The sequence below is a fragment of the Barbus barbus genome, assembly GCF_936440315.1.
Source record: "Barbus barbus genome assembly, chromosome: 4".
In the NCBI taxonomy this organism is placed as follows: Eukaryota; Metazoa; Chordata; class Actinopteri; order Cypriniformes; family Cyprinidae; genus Barbus; species Barbus barbus.
Window position 1 is genome coordinate 8,445,351 of NC_136732.1, and position 22,806 is coordinate 8,468,156.

At 43.5% G+C, this 22,806-nt stretch overlaps 1 protein-coding gene across 1 annotated transcript in view; it reads left to right on the forward strand.

Annotated features, from left to right (window-relative positions):
* The window catches only part of LOC306867315 (BAH and coiled-coil domain-containing protein 1-like), an 86,011-nt gene that overhangs the window by 59,567 nt on the left and 3,638 nt on the right, over positions 1 to 22,806 (forward strand). The window contains exons 15-28 of the mRNA XM_079412916.1: positions 8,986 to 9,094; positions 9,338 to 9,554; positions 9,946 to 10,140; positions 13,214 to 13,387; positions 13,471 to 13,733; positions 14,795 to 14,875; positions 15,095 to 15,224; positions 15,340 to 15,457; positions 16,608 to 16,683; positions 19,086 to 19,194; positions 19,530 to 19,640; positions 20,138 to 20,275; positions 20,446 to 21,659; positions 22,127 to 22,363. Coding sequence (XP_079269042.1) covers positions 8,986 to 9,094; positions 9,338 to 9,554; positions 9,946 to 10,140; positions 13,214 to 13,387; positions 13,471 to 13,733; positions 14,795 to 14,875; positions 15,095 to 15,224; positions 15,340 to 15,457; positions 16,608 to 16,683; positions 19,086 to 19,194; positions 19,530 to 19,640; positions 20,138 to 20,275; positions 20,446 to 21,659; positions 22,127 to 22,363 — 3,172 coding nt within the window. The remainder of the gene's footprint in view (positions 1 to 8,985; positions 9,095 to 9,337; positions 9,555 to 9,945; positions 10,141 to 13,213; positions 13,388 to 13,470; positions 13,734 to 14,794; positions 14,876 to 15,094; positions 15,225 to 15,339; positions 15,458 to 16,607; positions 16,684 to 19,085; positions 19,195 to 19,529; positions 19,641 to 20,137; positions 20,276 to 20,445; positions 21,660 to 22,126; positions 22,364 to 22,806) is intronic.

Here is a 22,806-nt window from a genome sequence, read left to right on the forward strand (position 1 = left end):
CACAAACCATAAACAGGAAACAGGAGAACTCATCTGACCTCAGTGAGGAAGTCCAGTTATGCTTTATCTCTCCTAATCAGTACTAGGCTTGAATTGCATTACATGCATTTGGCAGCACAAAGCGGTTGGCCATGTCTTCATATCTCCTTGCAAAGGTTCCACTGTGTGTTTGCTTGGTACAGGCTTAAAGACAGTATCCTAAATCTTTGTACATACACTGTGTGTGTGTGCCTGTCAATAAACTTGTTCTGTGTCTACCAATCGTTGATGTGAATGGCATGACTATCCTACAGCACCCGGGGGGGATTCAACAGGCTGTGGATGTAATTAGAGCGCTGTGAATTCTCCTCTAATCTATTTTATTGCCAGGAATGTGACAGATTCCTGTCGTTTAGCACTTGGGTCAGTGCAGGCCAGGAGAAGAGGAGGTCACGTTGACACGCGCATTCTTACACCGCAATTAATTAGTGTGTGAGTGTGCTGTTGTGGAGGACAGCTGCCTGTGTAGACAGTAGAAAAAAGGCACTTCGCTAGATTTTGGAACATAGCACATATAATGACTACAGTTAGGATGAGTGATTGTACTGTGTTCCTCGATGCCTGCTGGTATAGAGAGGATCTGTCAATGTTTGAATCTCTCCAGAGCTTTGAAGAGTGTTATTGACACTCCAAACACCCCCTAAAACCTCTTTCTATCTCTTTTTCTCATTGTGTTCCCGGCTGTCCCACTGTCATGTCACCTCCTCTCTGTTTCCGCCCTCCTGCCACTGCCCTCGTGCCAACCAGCCGCCACAATGTGATTCCATATGACAGTGACACCCAGACGCACGGGCAGGCAGCCAGGGCTCCTCGTCGAGGGCAGTGTTTTTGTGTGTGTGTGTTTGTCTACTGTATATAAAGGAGGGCAGTGTGTCTTGTAGCATTTAACAGGCTAGCAGCCAGATCTTCATTGTGTACAAAATCACACTAGATTTTCTGCTATCGTGCTCAGGGCAGTGATGCATACTCACCCTTTGGCAAAAATCACAGTTTAATCCCAAATGTAATTTATGTGCAGTGACAATTTAATGTTATTAAATTATATTTCTGTATTTTAAATAGCAATTATTTATTTATTTGTTTGTTTGTTTTATGCTGGTGGCTGATGTGGTTTAGTTTAGTTTATTGTCCTTTTGTAAATCCTTTTTGTATCTGTAACCCTTCAATCATCAACAATATCAGTTGACAAATTACAAACACATTACAAAATACAACCAACGGCAAAACAACAACATTCCTCTCACAACAACAGAATCACTGCCATAGATGTAAAATGACAACTGTGATATCACAATAATTTGTTTAACAGATGTATACTGGAAGATATAAAAGATCTTTGTGCACAGGCAGTCCGTAACAACAGTACCCTATACCTTCGACCAGATTTTAACAACTCAGATTCACCATAAAGATGATGGGATGAATCCCGAAGAATTAAATGGCTTTTCCTCACATGGCTTTTGCCACTGTGATGCAGAATTTTTATTAATTTATTTATTTACGTATTGGAAATATGTGCGCCTACCTACATTTTTGCAAAACTCCAAATATGTATTTATACATACAGTTTACTTACGTTTCTAGCTAAAATGAAGACTAGAGGCGTAGTACACCAACTTTTATTCCTTTTCACAGAAATTTGGGCTGATTATTGTTTAATAAAGACTCGCACAATACTGTGTTATGGCCTTAAAACATTTTTACCAAGTGCGTGATTTGTAAACTAAAACAATTTGACATTTGCATAAATTAACCAGCTCCATATAGCATTTATGTTGATTTATGTTGATGATGTTGAGTGCTAAGCGCAAAGCAATCATGTGGGGGGGTCTCTCCTCAACCACCACCAGTGTGCAGCATCCACCTAGATGGTGCGACGGCAGCCACAGTACAACGGCTCCAGTGCTCTCACCACACACCAGCTACAGGTGGAGAGTAGAGAGAGATCGAGCCAATCAAGTGGATGGGGATTATTTGGAGGACATGATTGACAAGGGCCAGTGGACCTCGGTTTAACGTCTCATCCAAAGGACACTGCTTTTTGTCCCCGTCACTATACTGGGGCGTTAGGACCCACACAGACCACAGGGTGAGTCTCACTGCTGGTCTCACTCTTCCAACACCTCTTCCAACAGGAACCTAATTTTCCCAGGAGGTCTCCCATCCAGGTACTGACCAGGCTCAATCCTGCTTAGCTTCAGTGGGCAACCAGTCTTGGGGTGCAGGGTGATATGGCTGTGGCCAAAGTTATATCATTTAGCAGAAATGTCGCCACTGGCAAAAGTGAATAAAGTCGAAACTGAGGGTAAAGAACAGATTTAGCAAGTAACTTCCCCTCAAGCCACCTATGCTTGTTTGTTTATCATGCATAATCTTTCTGATAAATAAAAGTGAATTTATTTATAAATCAAATTCAGCTGGTACGTTAAGTTGAATCAGGTTTGGAACCAGAATCCTGAAATATTTTACAATCCCCTTCACTAATTGTGCTGTTTTGGTTTGTTGTTTGTTAGTATAATACTGCTGCTGTTGCACTCGTGGGTAACACAGCGCGACACTGCATTGCATAATGAGAAGCTATTAACAGACAGGTTCACACGTTCAGTGTTTTCTCTAGTGCAGGTGACTGCATTGAGGCATTGTCACTTGCTGCTTTCCATTTAGCCTTTTGAGATTGAGGGCAGTGGGTCAGTAGGTAATAACTCTAGCTCACATCCTATGTGTATTTGTGTGTTTGTGTCTGATACTATGTGTCTGTGCTTACAATTCCTTACAGTGATGTTCAATGTGTGTGCGTGTGTGTTTGAAAGAGCTCTGTTTAATTAGCTGCTGTGAGCATGCACCGAGGGGAGGGGCCATGTCATATTGTGTTTGTCAGTTCGTTGCGCGGTGGGGCCTACCTCACGGGGAAAGAACACACACTCCGTTGCACCCTCTGTCCCCTTGCCTATCAATCACAAACACATTATGTATTTGTGTGCACATACACACACTAGTAGGCTATTTGAGTGTCAATAGACATCCCAGCAATATGCATCCCAGCACAAAACATAGCCAGTCTGATTCTATCCGGCAGGAAAGAAAAATCACAAGAGATCACTTTAAAATTCCAGGACAGCAATGAGTTTGAATGGAGATCAAATGGAGACATTGACTTTTCCTGTGAAAAAGACCCCAGTACCCTGTTGAAAAAAACAGTATATGCTGGTTAGGTATGTTTTGAACCATGGCTGCTGGTTTGACCTGGTTTAAGTTGGTCCTTAGCTGGTTGTGTGCTGGTCCTAAGCTGCTCCTAAGCAACTAGCTCCTGCTCAGGACCAGCACATGACCAGCTTAAACCAGCAAAGGACCATCTTAAACCAGCTCAAACCAGCAGCCATGCTTCAAACACACCTAACCAGCATATGCTGTTTTTTTCAACAGGGTAATCTCTCGAGTTTCAGAGATCACAATGACGTCCCAAACTGAGTTTTGATTTACCAAGATTCCAAGTCCAGCATCAGAGACCTCAGCATGAACGTCTTAGGTTACGTATGTAACCCCAGTTCTTCGAAGGAACTCAAGCTGCGTCTGGAGACGCTTTGGGGAACGCCTTCAGCATGACCGGCTCTGAATACAAATTAAATCTGTCCAATGGATGGCGGGACGTCACGGGCGAGGTGACGTAATGACCAGCTGGCATAAAAGCATGTGTGGTGAAACCAGCGTCAGCTTCTAAATTGAAGCAAGCGCTGGCAGGGATGCTGGAAGTGTGGCCTCGTGATGCAGCGTCTCGTTCCTTTGAGGAACTGGGGTTACATACAGGTACGTAACCTAAGACGTTCCCCTTCAGGAACTTGAGCTGCGTCTGGAGACGCTTTGGGGAACGAGATACCCACGGCACCAGACTTCCCAATCCCTGCCCCGTGTGTATCCGTACGGAGCACATCTAGGGCGAGAGAACAGAAGAGCCTGGAGTGGCTCCAGGCCATAGAACCTGACAAAAGTCAGGGGCGTAGACCATCCCGCAGCGTTGCAGATGTCCTGATTGGGACACCTGAGAGAAAGGCCTTGGAGGCCGCCACACTTCTCGTGGAATGAGCCTTGACCCCCATCGACGAGGGGAGGTCAGTGGACTCATAGGCCAATGAATGGCATCGACAATCCACCGCTGATGGTCTGCCTGAAGCAGGAAGACCTCTCTTAGGGGGACCATAGCAAATCAGCAATTGGTCCGCCCTTCTCCACATGGCAGCTCTGTGGACGTATGCGTTAAGTTAAGCTTTAGCTGGTCAGGCTCCCGAAAGGGAGGAGGACTAAGCTCCCCTCAACTAAGGTGACCCTCTAAGTTGAGGGGAGCAATGCCAGCTCGACCAACAAGGAGAGCTCAGCCTATAGCCCACACAAGGATCTGGTGCGCCAGCCTGTACAGGGGGCGCGACCGCAGTCCTCCTTGGTGGTTGATATAAGAGACCACCGATGTGTTGTCGGAGCGAACTAACACATGGCAACCTCTTAGGTCTGAGAGAAAGCATTTCAGAGCCTGAAGCACGGCCAGCATCTCGAGCCTGAGCACGTGCCAAGCGAGATGATGACCCCTCCACAGACCGTGGGCAGGGTGGCCACTCATGACTGCTCCCCAACCGGTGAGGGATGCGTCCATCGCTAGTGTACGCAGCGACACGGAGCTCCCAGCACCGGGCCCTGGGACAGGAGCCAAGGTTGTCTCCACATGTCTAAGGCACGTAGGCATCGCCGCGTGACCTTGATCATGCGAAGCGGGTTTCCCCTCGGAGAGAACCCCTTGGTCTTGAGCCACCACTGTAGGGGTCTCATGTACAGCAGGCCAATAGGTATCACGTTGGACGCAGCTGCCACCAGACCCAGCAGTATCTGAAACTGCTTGACAGTGAGTGACTGGCCTTCTTTCACCCTCCTGACTTTCGTGAGGATTGACTCGATCCGAGCAGGAGACATACGTGCCTGCACCGTGGTCGAATCCCACACCACCCACAAATAAGTGGTTCTCTGTAATGGAGAAAGCACACTTCTCTTGGGGTTCAGTCTTAACCCCAACACTTTTAAGTGAGCGAGAACGAACATCTCAATGTTGATGCCGCCCTCTGCTCTGATTGAGCGAGAATCAACCAATAGTAGATGTAATTGAGTATGCGGACACCCCATAGCCGCAGCGGAGCTAACGTGGCGCCCACACACTCGTAAAAGTGCGGGATGAGAGTGCTAGGCCGAAGGGAAGTACCCGATATTGCTAACGTGGAATTCACCCCGTTGAATTGAGGCAGTCGAGAACCGAACTGGATTCTGTAGCCTCTCTCTACAGTGCACAGGACCCACTGAGACACATTTGGCAGAAGTTCCACGCTGCGAAATAGTCTACTAAGGGAACCAGTCTCTCGAGACTGGCCTCTGAAGAACTAGCTGCTCCAGAGACCCCCAAAGGGGGGGCGAGCATCTCAGCTCTGCTACGGTTCCGGGCGGAAGAGACTGAGATGTGTGCTCACTGGAGACCACTGCGCCCTGGAACACCATATGTGGCAGGGTTAGCAGATCGATCTCAGGGGGAAGACGAGCACCGTACGCTGCTGTGAATCGTTGCTCTACCCCAGCGGGGCTACCCTCATAAGCCCTGATCCCACTCACATCAAGGCTTCTTGGCCGAAGACCTCTTCGCCTGCTTGGCTGGGAGGTCTTTGACCACGCACCCTTCTTACCGCCCCGACCCCACTCCCGCGGGGGCGAGCTTGCCTATACGAGGAGCCAGCATGCGGCAGGGGCTGCTCTCGCCCAGCAGCCCCGTGAGCTAGAGAGCGGCGAGGGAGAAACTGCTGGAATGCCGCCGCCTGCCTCCCAAACCGAAAAGGCCAGGAGGCAAAGTGGGGCGTCCAGAAGGAAGACCCTGCCGCGGTCTTTAAATCCGACAGGGTCAACCAAAGATGCCTCTCCGCCGCCACCAGGGCTGCCACAGATCGCCCGACGGTCTCCCTGGCGGCGCGGAGAGACAAATCAGCAGTTTTGCGGAGTTCACGGATGTCCTCCGCACTAAATCCCTCGCCCTCATCCAACTCCTTGAGCAGGTCAGCCTGGCATGCCGGCAACACCACCATGGTGTGCAGACATAAGCCGACCTGACCTGCTGCCGCGTACCCCTTGCCTTCAGAGACGACGCAGAGTGTCAAGGGGCCAGATAGCTCGCAAGCGTCTGTTCCACACGCGGCATCGCTTTGTAACCGCGCTCACTCGGCACCATCACATTACCATAGTAATCAAATGAGGGGACGAAGAGGAAATGTTTTCCCTACGACCTCGACGCCTCAGTGTGGAGGTCGGGGAAAAAGGCAGGCTCCGATGTGGAGGTGAGTCTGAAACCGCAGAAAACGCTCGTATAACCCTCTCTGCGGTTTGACATTACACTCCACAAGCTCCTCATATTGGGGTGAAAGAGGGGGTGCAACATACTCTGCGCCTCCTGTGTCTACCTCCTCGGAGGAAGACAAGAGAAACGCTGAGGCCGCTGCCCGAGGGGAAGTATCCGCGAGGCAGGCTTCCGATCTCGGGGAGCGGTCATGGGATCCAACAAGTGAGAATGGAGATAGAGACTCGCTCGTCTCCGATCCCTCCATCAGATCCCGCCGCGAACCCCACGAGCGCCGCCTCCGCTCCGCCTCAGCGGAAGTGGGACCAGCGCCGCGGGGGAACGCCAAAGAAAGAACCCCCCTCCGGAGAGGAGGGACTTTTCGGGAGCAAGTCTCTTTCGGGAGCAAAGCACGCGCAGAGGAAGGCTCCCGCGCGGGCAAACAGCCCCCTCGAGAGCCGCCTCCGCATGTCTTGCTCCTAAGCAAAGCACACACAAGCCCCCGCACACAAAAACGTTTGTAGGGAGGAACACACCATGTTAGTAACAGACAGATAACACTACATACTCATGGAGATCCAGATAACACTACATGCTCACAGAGATCCAGAGCGCTAGCTGATAGAAAAAAGCTGACGCCGGTTTCACCGCACGTGCTTTTATGCCAGCTGGTCATTACGTCACCTCGCCCGTGACGTCCCGCCATCCATTGGACAGATTTCATTTGTATTCAGAGCCGGTCACGCTGAAGGCGTTCCCCAAAGCGTCTCCAGACGCAGCTCGAGTTTCTGAAGAGGAACTCAATAATTTCTTATCAAATCCTATAGAGATATGATCTCAGCTATGCTTACCACATTTTAGAGATCTACAATCTTATTCTGTGTCCTAATGTGTTCAAAGTTTCCACTGACAAGCAGTTTTTTGTCCAATCATGCAAGATTTTGAACCAATGTGGGCAATGTGGATCAGCTGCAATGTACTTTATCTTAGGACACGGTTTTAAAGCCTGTTCACACTGAGGACAACAACCATAATGATTACTTTAATATTGGTTCTAATTCTATGAGAATATGCATGCCAGAATCAGAATATTTTGGAAATACTTTCAGAACAGTTTTTTTTTTCCAGCTGATAAATGATAAAAACATTGACAGCCATTCAGAATACATCAGAATTTAAAGAGCTCGAACATTTAAAGTCACTGACCGCATAACTGAAGCAGGCACTTGAAAAAATCGGGGTGCATTTCCCAAAAGCAGTTATGTTTGTAAGTTCTGTAGTCACCAATAGAGTTCAGTGGAACTTATGACCATATATAGCTAACAATGCTTTTGTGAAACACACCCCAGAACATTATTGTCCATTGTTGTGAATGCTAATATAGTTATAATCTTAACTGTTATCGTTCTTAGTGTGTGGTGTAGTTTATACTTAAATGAAACGCAACCAAGATCTCCTTTATGTCTTCTGAGCTTTGAAAGAGCAAAACAGCATTCTCCCCTGGGACTACGTAAGCAGAAGCACATTACAGCAAACAAAATCGCAATTAGGTTTCTACAAATACAGCCTCTCTAGAGATGTCTACCAGCGATTAAACAGCTTATGTGACTGACGGCACACTAGCGCTCAGCTCTTTGCTGGAGGATGGAAGGTAATCTTTTGTCTGTGTGCCGTCGGTCCAGCATTCATTCGGTCTATCGGGCAGGTTTCCAGGGAAATTCAAGGGCATTCTCTCCCAGCCTGCATTCAGAGCCAAGGGGGACATGCTACCTCGCTGATATGGAAATACAACTGCGAGGGCTCTGATATTCACCAAGAACAATAGCGTCAAGCATGCAGTGCCCTCAAACGGTTCGCTCTGTCTTTTCAAAGCAACCGGCCCCTTTTTTTGTAGCAGGAATCTCCCCTGATGATTCATGCTGGGCTTTTTATCTGGCAACTGCCCTCGAACAGTGGCGGGATGGCCATCTGATCGCAGTTCCTCAAGCGTGAGGTGTGAAGAACATTCTTTTTTTCTTCACTCTTTCGATACTCATCAGAGGACGAGCAGGCAGCGTTTTGAGCCCACTGAGAGGCAGCTCAGCCTCGTTCTCTCTCTGATCTGTCTTTCTTGCTTTCTCTTTTCACACCGACACTGCCTGAGCTATAGGGGTGTTTGAATGACTCAGTGATTGTGAACGAGTATTTTAAGTGAACAAATCATTCTCCTTCACTTCATTTTTGTTCACTGAAGTTTCTCCTTTGAAGCGCCTGATTTCGAGCAGCATTACAGTGCAGTTTCTGAAGGATTTCATTGGTTGGACATACTAGGTGAATACACTCATCAATAAACGAGACTGAACAATGGAGCAGTGCTGAACAAATTGGGACATTTTTGTGATCAATTTGTTGCAGTTTGTGGAGAAATCTGTTATGATTTCACAAAATTTTACTTAACGACTTTTGAACAAATCTGTTAAGTGAGTGATTAAATGACGCACAAAACACAAAAAGACACAGCGATACTGAAGTAAAGAATTCTGGGATGAATCAAAACATCCACCACTTCTGAGCTGCACTGACTGTAACAGCCTCTGTTGTTCTTTGATTGACAGATTGGTGGGGGCGGGGCTAATTCCACTAGCAGAGGAGCACCGCAGAGAATCGCAGAAGAAAAAGAAAAAATTGTCCAGTCGAGGATTTGGCCGCCTTAGCTCTACACAGGTCAGTGTCCACACAAGTCCTTTCTTCTCTTGCTCCTCTTAGCCAATCATCACTTCTGTATTTATTAATCAGCTCATGCTTTTTTATTAACCCCTTGCTTAGCTTCACCACCTTTGGTTACTGTTGCTCCCACAGGATCGATTTGGAAATGCAAACAGCAAGATTTCGGGGGCTTAGTGAAGGATTTAAAAAGTGGCCAAGAATAAGTCTTAATGTTGATTCCCTCATATTGTTCTCTCTTAGATGAAGTCACAGTGTTATCGGAAGAACAGCACTCTTGATCAACAAATAACTCAGCTCAAGCAGAAGGTCCCAGGTGGACGATATTCATCTGGAACTGCGTCAAGAGACCCAGAGTTTTCCTCAACATCTAAGAGCCTGTACTCTGGCCATAGTAACTCCAAAAGAGATTCCACACAGCTCAGCACAGCCAATGAGTCTGAGAGCCTGAGCGATACAGGTAAAACCTATCTTCTATAATGGCATATCATGCCATGTGGCTTTAAAAGACAAAACTAAGATGATGTACTGTAACAATACAGAACAAAATATGACTTACTCAGAATAATAAGATAACCTAATAGTCAACCTAAATACTTTCATTTTTGCCAACAAAACAATTTTTGTTGGTAAAATCAGTAAGAAATAGCTCTTTAAGGTAACAATTGCAGGTGTACTGTTTTGAGTACTTGTGCAGTCAGAATAATCAAAATGCACACTTCTAGTACTGAAATTCTAAACTTTCTGACTAAATGATGGAGCATAACTTTCACAAACTCCGTCATGTCCTTGCAATGCAGTCAATGGCCGTTTTCTCTGATGTACTTGTGTATGCATGGAATTATTTCCAGCCACGAGTGGGGACAGCGGGGGACAGGAGTGCTGGAAGAGGCACGATCCAGTGGCAGTTAAAAAGGAAAGGAAGAAAAGTCCTGGATCAGCAGCTTGTTTGCAGCAGCCAGGGGCCAGGATCCCGCAGGGCAGGGGACAGGGAGTGGATGACGACGGGGAGACGTCCCCCCCTGAGAGCGAGTCCTCTGAGCAAGGTGAGAGTCAGCCAGTTTGTGTCTTCTTGGGAAAGTAAGAAAAGCTTAGTCTTAGTGAAGCTTTCAAATGTGTCACAATTATTCAACACTCTTGAGTCTGTGTGTCACCACCTATCTTGGTCCCTGTCGCTCTTCTCTGTCACACAATTGCAGTCGATCTCTTTAATATTTCTTAAATGAACGCACGTGCCCCGAGCAGTACTGAGAAAAGTTGTTATTAAGCGAGAGAGCAGTGTGCATGCAAGTGAGATAACATTTATCTCTGTTAGGTGCCATTCACACAGAATGCATCTTTGCATCTAAAAACATGAGACAGTGCTCAGGAATGTTTTAAAAAAAAAGCACAGCACAGAATGCCTCCTCCACCATGTTGCCGTCAAATAAAAGTTGCCACGACTACTTCCTACTGTAAACAAAAGCTTTCAAAGCTTGCCCTGCCACTGGGGTCTTCTGATTGGTTCACTGTTTTGTAACTGAAGATGAGCGGTGCTGAATGTAAAACTTGAAATTCTTTTAACTTGACACAGGGTCTTAAAAACCTGGCAACCATGTGTGAGGCACTGCAAAATACACAAGAAACGAGCGCAACGGTCAAATCCGTCTGTCTAGCATTTGTACATTTGTACAAAATTGAAAAGTCAAGTCAATATTATTTGTATAGCGCTTTTAACAATGCAAATTGTGTCAAAGCAGCTTTACATCGGCTTGATATAAAGCTGGGTGGCTTTATATCAGCTTTACAGTATTTGGCCAGAGGAGAATGACACTATTTCGACAAACTATTTCCCCGTCTAGACAAAATCAGCAGTTTAAATCTAGGCTAAAGCAGAATCAGATTGTGCAAAGGACTCATCTGTTTCCTGTGGTCTTGTCCCGATGGCCGTCTTGGAGACAGGATCTTCACTGGGGATCAGTCACTGGGTCTCATCTAGGTGTCCTGGCTGTAGAGGTCATCTCTAGGTGCTGTTCCACCATCTGATCTGGATTCAGTCTGGATCTGGGTGGCTACGGTGACCTCGGAATAAAAAAGAAACAGACTAACATTAGCGTAGATGCCATTCTTCTAACAATGTAACAAGTACATCAGGTGTTTTGGGAAGTGTTCCCGGTTCCGGTTGACCTAATTAATGCAGCCTAACAATCCTTTAACGGATTTGAATTATAGAAATGCTATAGTGTATTATGTATAAGCCAGGTTAAAGAGATGGGTCTTTAATGTAGATTTAAACTGAATTAGTGTGTCTGCTTCCCGAACAGTGTTAGGTGGATTGTTTCAGAGTTTGGGTGCTAAATAAGAAAACGATCTCCTAATTTGTTTATTAAACGTGCAGAGCAACCACCCAATAAAGCATTACAATAATCTAGCCTCGAGGTCATGAATGCATGAATTAATGTTTCTGCATTTGACATTGAGAGCATAGGTTGTAGTTTAGATATATTTTTAAGATTTTTAAGGAAAAATGCAGTTTTACAAATGTTAGAAACATGTTTTTCGACGGAAAGATTGCTATAAAAAGGATGCCTAGGTTCCTAACTGATGATGAAGAATTTACAAAGCAGCCATCAAGCATTAGACAGTGAGCTAGGTTGTTACATGCAAACGTTTTTGGTTCAATAATTAACACCTCTGTTTTTTCGGAATTTAGCAGTAAGAAATTGCTAGTCATCCAGTTTTTGATAGCAACTATACATTCCGTTAGTGTTGCAAATTGGTAAGTTTCATTAGGTCGCGAAGAAATATAGAGCTGGGTATCATCAGCATAACAGTGAAAGCTAACACCATGTTTCCTAATGATATCGCCCAAAGCGTGAAAAGTAAGGGGCGAAGTACTGAGCCTTGAGGTGCTCCATACTGCACTTGTGAAAAGCACCGCATTGGAATGGAAAACCACGTTCTGTGTGAACAGCCCCTTATTGCTGCCTTCACGTGCTATCGAAATGATCGTAAATACGAGTTTCCTAGTCAGAAATTGGATATAAATGGCCTCTGTAGTCGTATTTACAACTGGGAAACTTGGAGATAATTTTGATATCCTAGTTTCTGAGTTGGGCGAGCCATAAACTTAAAATATGGCAGAGGAGAGAAACATAGTGGTAGTACTATAGTTTTATTTGTTTTTCTCACATATACATTGCTTTATTTTGCCATTACAGTCATGTATATTTACGTATATAAATAACCATTTAATGCATATTGTATGTACAGCGAAAATAGCATTTATTTGACTGAAATTTAAGAATCGTCAGCCAGCCGAATATCTAGATAGCACTGTGAATGTTTATATTGTTACCAATGAACGGGATGCTACATTTTATTCAAAACCTGTTGGATATTGACTAAATATCTTCTAAGCTATACCTTTTGGCCTTAATAAATTTCCCCCAAGAAACAGGCAATAATAACTAGGCTGTCCACCATGATTTCTGTTCTTTCTGACAACAAAGCACTTGAACACGACAAACTTGTAATTACAACTTCAGAAGTGGGAAGTACAAAGTTTCCGATAGCACCTGAAGGCAGCATTAGTCTAGTGTAACCAGACTTTTGGTAGATTTATTTGGTTCACTTAGACAGGGAGAGATCATCTGACCAACCTATATTGCAACCGTATAAATCTGTTTTTGCTAAATTACTCTTTACATGTCATTTAGGTGTGACTTTATCTGAAAAATGGATACCACAGTAACAGACTGGCATGGAAAAAAACATGCGAATCTAGATTGGCAAAAAGTCTGAGAGAAACACGGGAAAAGTTTGGGACTTGCACGTGATCAAAGTTTTTGTCAGTCCAAAAGTTTTAAATATCATTTACTTCATTGATGGAAAACAAAAAAGAATATGAAGTTGTTCCCATGGCTGTCTAGTTTACTTGCTACTTCAGAAACCTCCTGAAAACAACACTATAACTCATTGTTTCATATGGCGTACAAATGTTTGCACAGTGAAAGATTTCCAAATTAGATCAAGATGTAGTTGTACAGCAACCATTTCTTTATAGTGATTCCAACATATTATGTTTATATTATTGTCAGATGTGAACAGCCATACTGAAATGTCATTTTCATGATACAGAGGAAGATGAAGAGGAAGGCAGTTATGGCAGTGAGGAAGGCCAAGATATCAAAACACCGACGTTCAGAGATCTGCCGTTCAGTCCGGCCATTACAGGCCCCTCCACTTTCTCTGTTGTCAAACTGGAAGCCAATCAGAAGGCGAAAATTAAGCGGGAACGACAAGAACTTTATGGTAAAGGCCATCAAAAAGCCCAGTGATTGGCACACCTCATGCTTTTGATTCTAACCTTTTGTATTTTTGTGAAACCCATTTAGGATCTCAGTTTCGGGCCGTAACAGATGGGGACGTGAAGGTAAAACGACGACCCCCCTGTAGATCCGTCCCAATCAATGTCTCCAAACCACCAGGAGTCAGAAAACGATCAGGCAGGCCCAGACTGCAGGACAAACGCTGGCCGGGGATTGCAGGCAGGCCAGGTCATTACAGAAAGAGTAGCAGTCTTCTCTCATTTCCCAGCAGCAGCAGCAGTGAGAGGCTAAAGAGAGCCACTCGGAAGAACTCCATGCTGAGAGCCACGGTAAGCAATTCTGTACAGTGGCTCAATATTATTCATGGTTTAGGAAGATTCAGGTATTTTATTCCTTAAAGCATTGCAGAGCTAATCAGTTGTCTAGCATGTGCATCGGATTGGTTTTAATAACTTGAAGGTACTTATAGTGTGCACCTAGCACTAGAAAAACCAAATATCGAATCAGGACTCGGTATTGGCAGATAGGCTAAACTAAATGATTGAATGAGGGACTTAAAAACTTAATTGGGACAACCCTAGTTGTAACATCTTGTTTACTACAATTCTAATAGTTCTGTTGGTGTTATTTCATAGTTTTAAATAATTTACTACCATTCCAAAAAGTGAAAATGAGTAATTAAGATTTATGGCACTTTTCCACTGCGTTGTACGACTCGGCTCGGCTCGGTTCAGAACAGCACGGCACGGCTCAGTTCGGCTCGGTTTTCGTTTCTACTGCAGTTTAGTACCGCTTTAGAGTGGGCGGGATTATTCACGTGTTGTTAGTTGCTCCGCCTCTACTGCCATGACTCCTGAAAAACATTTTAATTCCGCGTCGCTCCATCAAACTCTCGCTGGATTCGCTCCTTGGCTATCAACCAGAGGACAATCTGTACTTCCTCAACAGACAACGAAACAGCCATTTATGGTTGTTAAAAAAGGTGCACCCATTCAAAACAGTTGCGTTCGATCTTTCGCTGGCTGTGCTGATTTAAATCTAGCGGGTCTGTTGTGTCTCGTGCCGCAAGTTCAATGACGCAGGCAGAGATGATTCTCTCCGGCCAATCAGTGATCAGCAGAGTTTACACGTCACGTTTTGGTAACAGTACGGCTCGCTTGGAACCTCGGCCGAGGTGGTGCTAAAAAAGTAACAGGTACCAGGTACTGTACCCAGTGGAAAACCCCTCAAAAGTGTGCCGTACTGAACTGTACCGTGCCGTATTATGCAGTGGAAAAGCGCCATTAGAAGGTGTCTCCACATTGCGGACTGGTTGCATACATTTAACTCGGATGTTCATGATTGTCTGCAACTAATCTTCGAAGTTGTTTTTTTTTTTACCTTACTTTAGAGGAGAACTTACTGGTCGACCGAGGCCCAGTCCCAAGACAGTTATGATAACGGCAGCACTCGGAGAACCAGACTTCGAGAGGTACACACACAAACACAAGCATTCAGAATGTTTGGTACATTTAACACTTGTCTTCTTTTGCTGAGTTTGAAACAACTTCATGTAAAGGTGAAGTTCACATGCTCTGACGTTTAGTCTGAAAAAGTGAGGACATTTTTTGCTGAACGTGGAGAATGTAGAAAAGAGTTTTCCTCCATTTCCTTCAAGCGATTCAGTGTCTGTGCTGCTTCTGTGGTTTAGTCTAAAGGTCGAGCGGTCAGCCGCCTGATGGAGAGCTTTGCAGCAGATGAGGGCTTCCACCTGGGTGAGGACAGTAGCTTCTCAGAGGAGGATGAGAGGAAGGTGTCTTCGAATAGCAGAAGTGCTCCAGGTAAATGGATGCTTGTAGTGATTTTACCACTACTGACAGGTGTTGTCAGGCATGATGTGAAGTCATTGGTGGTTATGTAAAACTGTATTTTGAGTTATTGCTTTTCATCTTGCAGCTCCTTCGAACTGTGTTCTGACCAAGGAGCTCCTGACAGATGGACTCAAAGTTCTCATCTCCAAAGAAGATGAACTACTGTATGCTGCTCGTGTGCAACCCCTGGAGTCACCTGATGTGTAAGTGCACTGTATAATATACACACAATTGCCCCTTTCCAAATACTGATTATTTTTGTACTAAGTTTATGGGAAGGCCCAGGTGAAAAAAAAAAACATTCAGACAATTGTTATTATTTATTATTTTTATTTTCACTGTAATGTTTATTCATTTTTATTGGTTTTTGTCATTATTAGAAATATTTCTAAATAGTTTTCATTGATTTTTTTTGTTTTCTTTTAGTTTTCTTTTGATTTCCTTTAGTAATTTTAATACTTACAAATTTGATATAATACAAATTTTAATATTTCAACTTATTTCATTTTACTGTTTCTATTTAGTTTGAAGTTTTTTTTACTATTATTTACATTTAAGTAGTAATATATTAAAGTTTAATTTCTTTTATCTCAAAAATGAAAAAAAAAAATCAATATTGCTGTCAAACGATTAATCGCGATTAATCACATCCAAAATCAAAGTTTTTGTTTACATAATATATGTGTGTGTACTGTGTATATTTATTATGAATATATACATGAGGAACATGCATGTATATATTTAAGAAAAATATGTTACGTTTATATATTAAATATATTTATATATGATATAAATTATATGAATATTAATATATACATGTAAATACATGTAAATATTTTCAAAATATATGCTGTATGTATGTGTATTTATATATACAAAATAAATACACACACACACACAAATTATGTAAACAAAAACTCTTATTTTGGATGCGATTAGTTGCAATTAATCGTTTGACAGCACTAAAAATTAACGACATCAACACTGTTTGTGAATGACAGGTGCACATTCTGTGTGTGCCTGCTTTTGGGATGTATTGCACCTATCGTAAACTCCTGTTGCTGTGTTTTGCACCAAGCCACGTTGATTGACGTTACCCCAAATGGGATTATGCTCACTACCACAGCTAAATAAGCAGTGATATCACCCACTAGTTTCCCACAGTCCTTAGTTGGATGCCAAAGTCAGCCTGCATCACTTCCTCTAAGCTCTCTGTTCAGCAGTAAAAGTGTTGCTGAAGAGAATCAGTCACAACCAATGAAAGTGAGCCCTCCGTAGGAGTTTGACACGGACGGCCAAGCATTACACACACCACTGAAAATAACTCTTTTGTACTTTCTGCTCTCTCTCCAGCTACAGTATTGTTATCGATGGGGAGAGAGGAAACCGACCCAGAATCTACTCCCTGGAGCAACTCTTGCAGGAAGCCGTGAGTTTCCCACTTACAGCAAACAAACCTGCCTACGCTCTGAGCTTTGGCCTCTCAGGACCCACACACATCACCACATCCTCCAAAATCCCCTCTTCCATTAAAGAGCAGCTTTCCTGAGATCCCCATACGCAATGCCATTTGCTGAAGTCCTATTTCCAGCACACCTTTTGCCTCCCTTTTCTTCACACCACTTCAAGCTCTACCCCTGTTCACACCTTCTCACCTACGAGACTGCACATATATCTACAAACATTAACACATATGCTCTTCTTGACACTTTCCATTAATACATCCGTATATCCGTGGACCACTTTGGTGTTCCAGTACTTTTAAAGCTTTATAGGGAAGGAACTTTGTATAACATTGAATTAAAAATAATGCCCCATATAATGTTTAACTGATATTGAATCAATTGGAAAAAAACAGCATTGGTTTAGCTAGATCTTGTTGAGTTAATTTTGCAGAGCTTTTCATTATTATCATAAAGCATTATCTGTTTATATATAACATTCATATAACATTAACAGAAAATAAATTTGAGAGCGTGAGATCAATGTTTTCAGAAAATTAAGCATCTCTTTTTACTGTCCATTTGTTGAATTTTATTCATTTTTGTATTTGTTTACCCTGTTCATAGAAAGTGCATCCTGTTAAAATTGGTGAGGAGCATCTGTCACTATTTAGCAGCCAAAACTCAATCACATCTACCTTCCTCTAGAGCCCTGCACACAGCACGTCTTTATTCTGTGAGCACTGGGCCCTTCCAGCACGTTCATATTTTTTAAAATCCTACACCAAACCTCTATAATGTGCCAGCAGGGCAAATCGATATTTTCCTCTACAGCCAATGTAAGTGACTGTACATTCAGTACTTGTTTGTGCAATTTAAATGGCCTATTTTATAACTTTTGGTCCATGTATACATGCTAACAACTGATAGTAAATGTTACAGTATCTTCAGCATTTTGGACCATAAGCATTGGATTAAAAATTTTCTTCATTAACTCACCATCGTTCCAAACCCATATGACTTTTTTCTAACCAGACAATCCTGTTTGAAAACAGTCATAGTCTTTTTGCCAGTTATGCATAAAATTGTCTAAGTGTCCCAAAAGCTGTCCTGTTAGCTTCGCTCCATCTAGGTGTTTCTGAACACAAAGGATGAATCTTCTGTGCGCACCCACTAGAAGATATATCCTGCCTCAACGATAGTTATAATAACATTACAGTTAATCTAAGCCAATGCACTGTAATTACACAGTGTACACCACAGTGCATTATTGACACCTGTTCAGTTTAGCTTGTAACCTGCGTGTTGGGAGAGATCAGTGGTGTTGACTCACTTGTTTTCCAGATTTAACATTCTGTAGAAGGATCACTGACACAAAACATCGACTTAGTACATGTCTCCATATACTCTACAGTATGTATTATAGGGTATTTTTTTTAAGTGACCAGTGTCAAACAATGTATAGTTGCCTTCCTGAATGCTGACTGGTCAGTACAGTGTTCTTAAAGTGTACTTATTGAATTCGTCTTACTCTTAATGTCTTTTAGAAATCAGTCTATATTGTATATTCATGTATACCAAAAATATAATTTTGCTATACATACTGTACTGTATATGCGAATGCAATACAATTTAATATTAGAAAATTTGACCCAAACAATAAATAGCCCAAATTGAGCATTTAAATAGTAATACTAATTTGTCTTTAAATGATCTGAAAGCATCAAATTTGCTCTATCCATTGAAAAAGGTGGTCAGTGCAAAGGTGGTCATTCAAAATTTTTGTACCTCAACTTTCTAAAAGAAAAATCTAATTTTTGTGGTTGGGTCTCTCTCTCTCTCTCTCTGTCTCTCACAAACACACACACACACACACACACACACACAAACACACACACTTGTTATTCAGCTGTTTCATTGTGTAAACGGTCTACAGCAGCTGTCTCTAATTACACTGAACTTCCACTTTCCAGAGCGTTCCATTCCACCATGTACCTTTGACACCAATCTACACGCACAACCTTCCAGCTTCACGTCCCACCAGTCAGAGAGCGCCTGTTACCATAGCAACAGTAAATTAAAGAAACCTGAAAGGGGTTTGAGCTGAATGGGGGGATCTGGGCGCTCTGTTAGACAGAGAAACGCTGCAAACCTGCAATCACAGTCTCTCCATTCACACACTCCTCATTATTACTCAGCAAGTTAGTGTTTACCGCACCTCCGCTTCCGTGGCTTTCAGCCCTAACATGCTGGCATGAGATAAGTGCTGCTTTCATAAGAGCCTTACTGATTGACTTCTGTGTGTGTGTGTGTGTCATTTATCATCCTGGGAGTCCAAAACCACTTTCACTGGCATTGCCTGACAGAAGTTTGTTCCTGTGTGTGTTAGGTACTGGATGTACGCCCTGACACTGAGGCTGTGCTAAAAGAAGGGACTAGAGTGTGTGCTTACTGGAGTGAGCGCTCACGTTGTCTTTACCCGGGATATGTGCGAAGGGGTGAGGCATAGACATAATTTTCTCTTTCCTTAGAATCAAATAATCATTTTTCTTCTAAGGGTTCCCTGTTAGAAAAAACAGGATATGCTGGTTAGGTATGTTTTGAAGCATGGCTGCTGGTCGTGTGCTGGTTCAAATCAACTAGCTCCTGCTCAGGACCAGCACTTGACCAGCTTAAACCAGCTCATGACCAACTAACAACCAGCTTAAACCAGCTCAAACCAGCAGCCATGCTTCAAAACATACCTTACCTGCATATGCTGTTTTTTTCAATAGTGTTAAAGAACTATTGTAAAGCATTTCAATTAAATTAACTAGTTCTGGTGATCTTCTAGGAGGCGATGACTCTAAACCTGGTGGGGTTATGGTGGAGTTTGATGATGGAGATAGAGGGTGGATCTCTCTCTCCAATATTCGCTTTCTTCCTCCCTGTTACCAAATCCAATGTAGGTCCCACTTAGTTTTTTTATAGTTCCACCTCACTTGACATTCTGATAAGCTCTGTTCTAAAATCTAGTGAGCTACCTATGCCTGCTGTCTACACAAGCAGCATCTTACCCTGCAACGAAGACAAACATAGCATATGTTGATTTGGGTGATGGTCCTCGAAAGGCATCTTGAATAAAGATTCAACCAGCAGAGTCAACCAGTCAGCTCCTCATATCATTTGAGATTAGTTTACAAAGCAATATTCTTGAGTGAGTTTTTGCTTGTTGCAATGGGATTGCCTTATATGGAATTGATAAACATGATTTTAGTGTAACTAGGTATCTGAGAAGTTGACTTTTGACACATATTGTGCCTTAAAATGCTGTCTAGGTTGGTAGCTCACTAAAACTTGGAACTGAGCTTCTATCGTTAATTCTTACTTCACATATATTTGACATGTATAATAAAGGTCAATAAAAAAAATAAAAAAATTACACCACCTCTGGCTTTTCAGGTGCTGATTTGAGTCCTGGACTCATCTCTGAGGGGCAGCTTGACAAAAATAGCTCCATGCAAGAAAACAAGACTCTGAGTGAAAGGACAGCAAGAACAGACAGATTCAAAGCTCAGGAGAAGCCTGTCAGAAGACCAGGTAAGACTTTCTACAATAAACCACCAGAGAACATATTTTACTCTTTGTCTCAAAACCCTGACTATCTAGACAGCTTTCCAAATGTGCCTATGATCCACAAAAATTCCAAAAATGCTGTATAATGTTGCTCATGCTAAAGTTTATTGTAAATGTTTAACTTTTCTTTAAAGGGAGGCCTAAAGGTTCAGGGCTAAAGAAGTCTCTCTCCGACAGTGTAACCAAAAGCTCAGCACATGCAGTGACATGGCCATCAGTGGCTGCACCCAGGAAGAGAATGCCTGTTAACTTTTTCCAGCTCAATGGTTCAGCCTCGAAGAAGGCATTGAAAGGCAGGGTGGTGGAAACATCTTCTCGACCTTCAGTCTCCATGACGACACCAACCAAAGGCCTCTTTAGCAGTAGCTCCTTTGAGGTCGACTCCTTCAGCAGCATAGCTAACGGTTATTCATCCTTTGGCAGTCAGACCTCTGGGATTTCACTGGAGGGCAAGAGCAGTTCGTATGGTCAAAAGAAGAGGACTGAGGAGCCAGCACCACCTCGGGGCAAGAAAGCAGAATTTCTAGTCAAATTGGACCATGAAGGAGTAACATCTCCAAAGACTAAAAACAGTAAGGCTCTCCTGTTGCTGGGAGCCTCAGGATTTGGCTCCAATGGTGTGGGTGGTTTGCCCAGGGCAGAGGCTTATTCACACCCAGTTCTGCTGGTCAAGGACAACAGGAAAGGAGACGGCTCCCGAGCAGAGCTCCTACTGAAAGGGACAGCAGTCCAGAGGAAGCCCTCTCCATCATTGCGCAAGAGTGAGTATGGAGATTTGAACCTTGGCTGCCACAGGGACTGCCACAGCTCTTATTCAGACATGGATGAGGAAGAGGAAGAAGTGGAAAGGAGGACGGGCCGTGCTGCACTTGCTCCTGCCTCTGGAGATTTGAGAATAGCCGGCCGTTTTCTCTCACACATCTCAGTCTCCTCGTCTTCCTCAGGTTCTTCCAGCTCTTCCAGCTCAGGCTCTGTCTCGAGTTCCAGTCTGTGCTCTTCTGAAAATGACTCATCTTACAGCTCGGAGGACGAGGAAAGCTCCACGCTGTTGCTCCAAAGCTGCTTGACCCCCCACCATTCTTTGCTCCAGACCCCTGAACCCCCCGTGGGACGCCCACGGCACTCCTTTGTGGCCAAAGCTGTGGCAGTGTCCAGTGCCAAAGGTGGGCATAGTAACCACAGTACTAACAGCAAGCCACAGAAGAGGAAAGAGTATGCCAGTTCACTCTCCAAAACCCCTAAAGATCTGGTTAAGAGGCAACGGCTTCTAGCAGACCAGACTAAACCCAGAGTGTCACCCACCCTGCCACATAGACAGCTGTGGAGGTGGTCAGGAAACCCCACACAAGTGAGTCATTTTTGAAAAGATAACTGCTTTGTACATTAATTTCATAACTGGTAACCTGATTGATCCCAGTTTAATGTGCAGCATCAACTACAAGTCTTCCCAAAGAGTTTAAACACTTTAACTCTGAGGGGCATTTAAAGCATTTTAAAGCATCCCATTGTGGTTCAACTAGGGATGTAGCATTACCATTTTTTAGATTCTGAGTTCAAGAATAGAGGCTTGTGGTTTAGTATTAACCTTTATAGTTACCTATGTCGATATAGTGCATCCCAACCAATGGTGTGAGTTTCTAACCAATGACTACATTTAATAAGTTGTTTAGTGGGTAGTTAATTATAGTGCAAACAATAGCAGATGGGTCTGATTGGAAACACCATTATCTTTTCACCTAAACTTCACTTTAAACAAATGAAATAATTGTATACAAACATCTGCAAAAAAATCTGAAGCTGTCTTTATCACATTAGCGCTGTGGACTTAAGGGAAAGGCCCGGAAGCTTTTCTACAAGGCCATAGTACGTGGCAAGGACATGGTGCGGGTGGGAGACTGTGCTGTGTTCCTTTCGACTGGGCAGCCTCATCTGCCGTTGATCGGGTGCATTGAGAGTTTCTGGGAATCATGGCAGAGCAGCATGGTTGTGAAGGTCCAGTGGTTCTACCACCCTGAAGAGACCGAGCTAGGCAAGAGACATCGTGATGGCAAGGTAAGTATCCAAATATATGGAGGCCTGTCAATCACAGGGGAATTTTAGATGATAATGCTATAAATATTTGATTTATGTTAAAATAAGCTGAATTACTGACTAACCCTGTTGAAAAAAACAGCATATGCTGGTTAGGTATGTTTTGAATCATGGCTGCTGGTTTGAGCTGGCTTAAGCAGGCCCTTAGCTGGTCATAAACTGGTTTAGGCTTTTCAAGTGCTGGTCCTAAGCTGGTCCTGAGCAAGAGCTAGTTACTTAGGACCAGCGTAAGACCAGCACATGACCAGCTAAGGACCAGCTTAAACCAGCACACGACCAGATAAGGACCAGTTTAAATCTGTCACTGTTTCATAACCTTCAATACAGTCATGAAATGTAATTAATATTCATTAGCATAGTAGAAATCATAAATGAGCACCCAGGTGATATCTATTTAAAGTTAG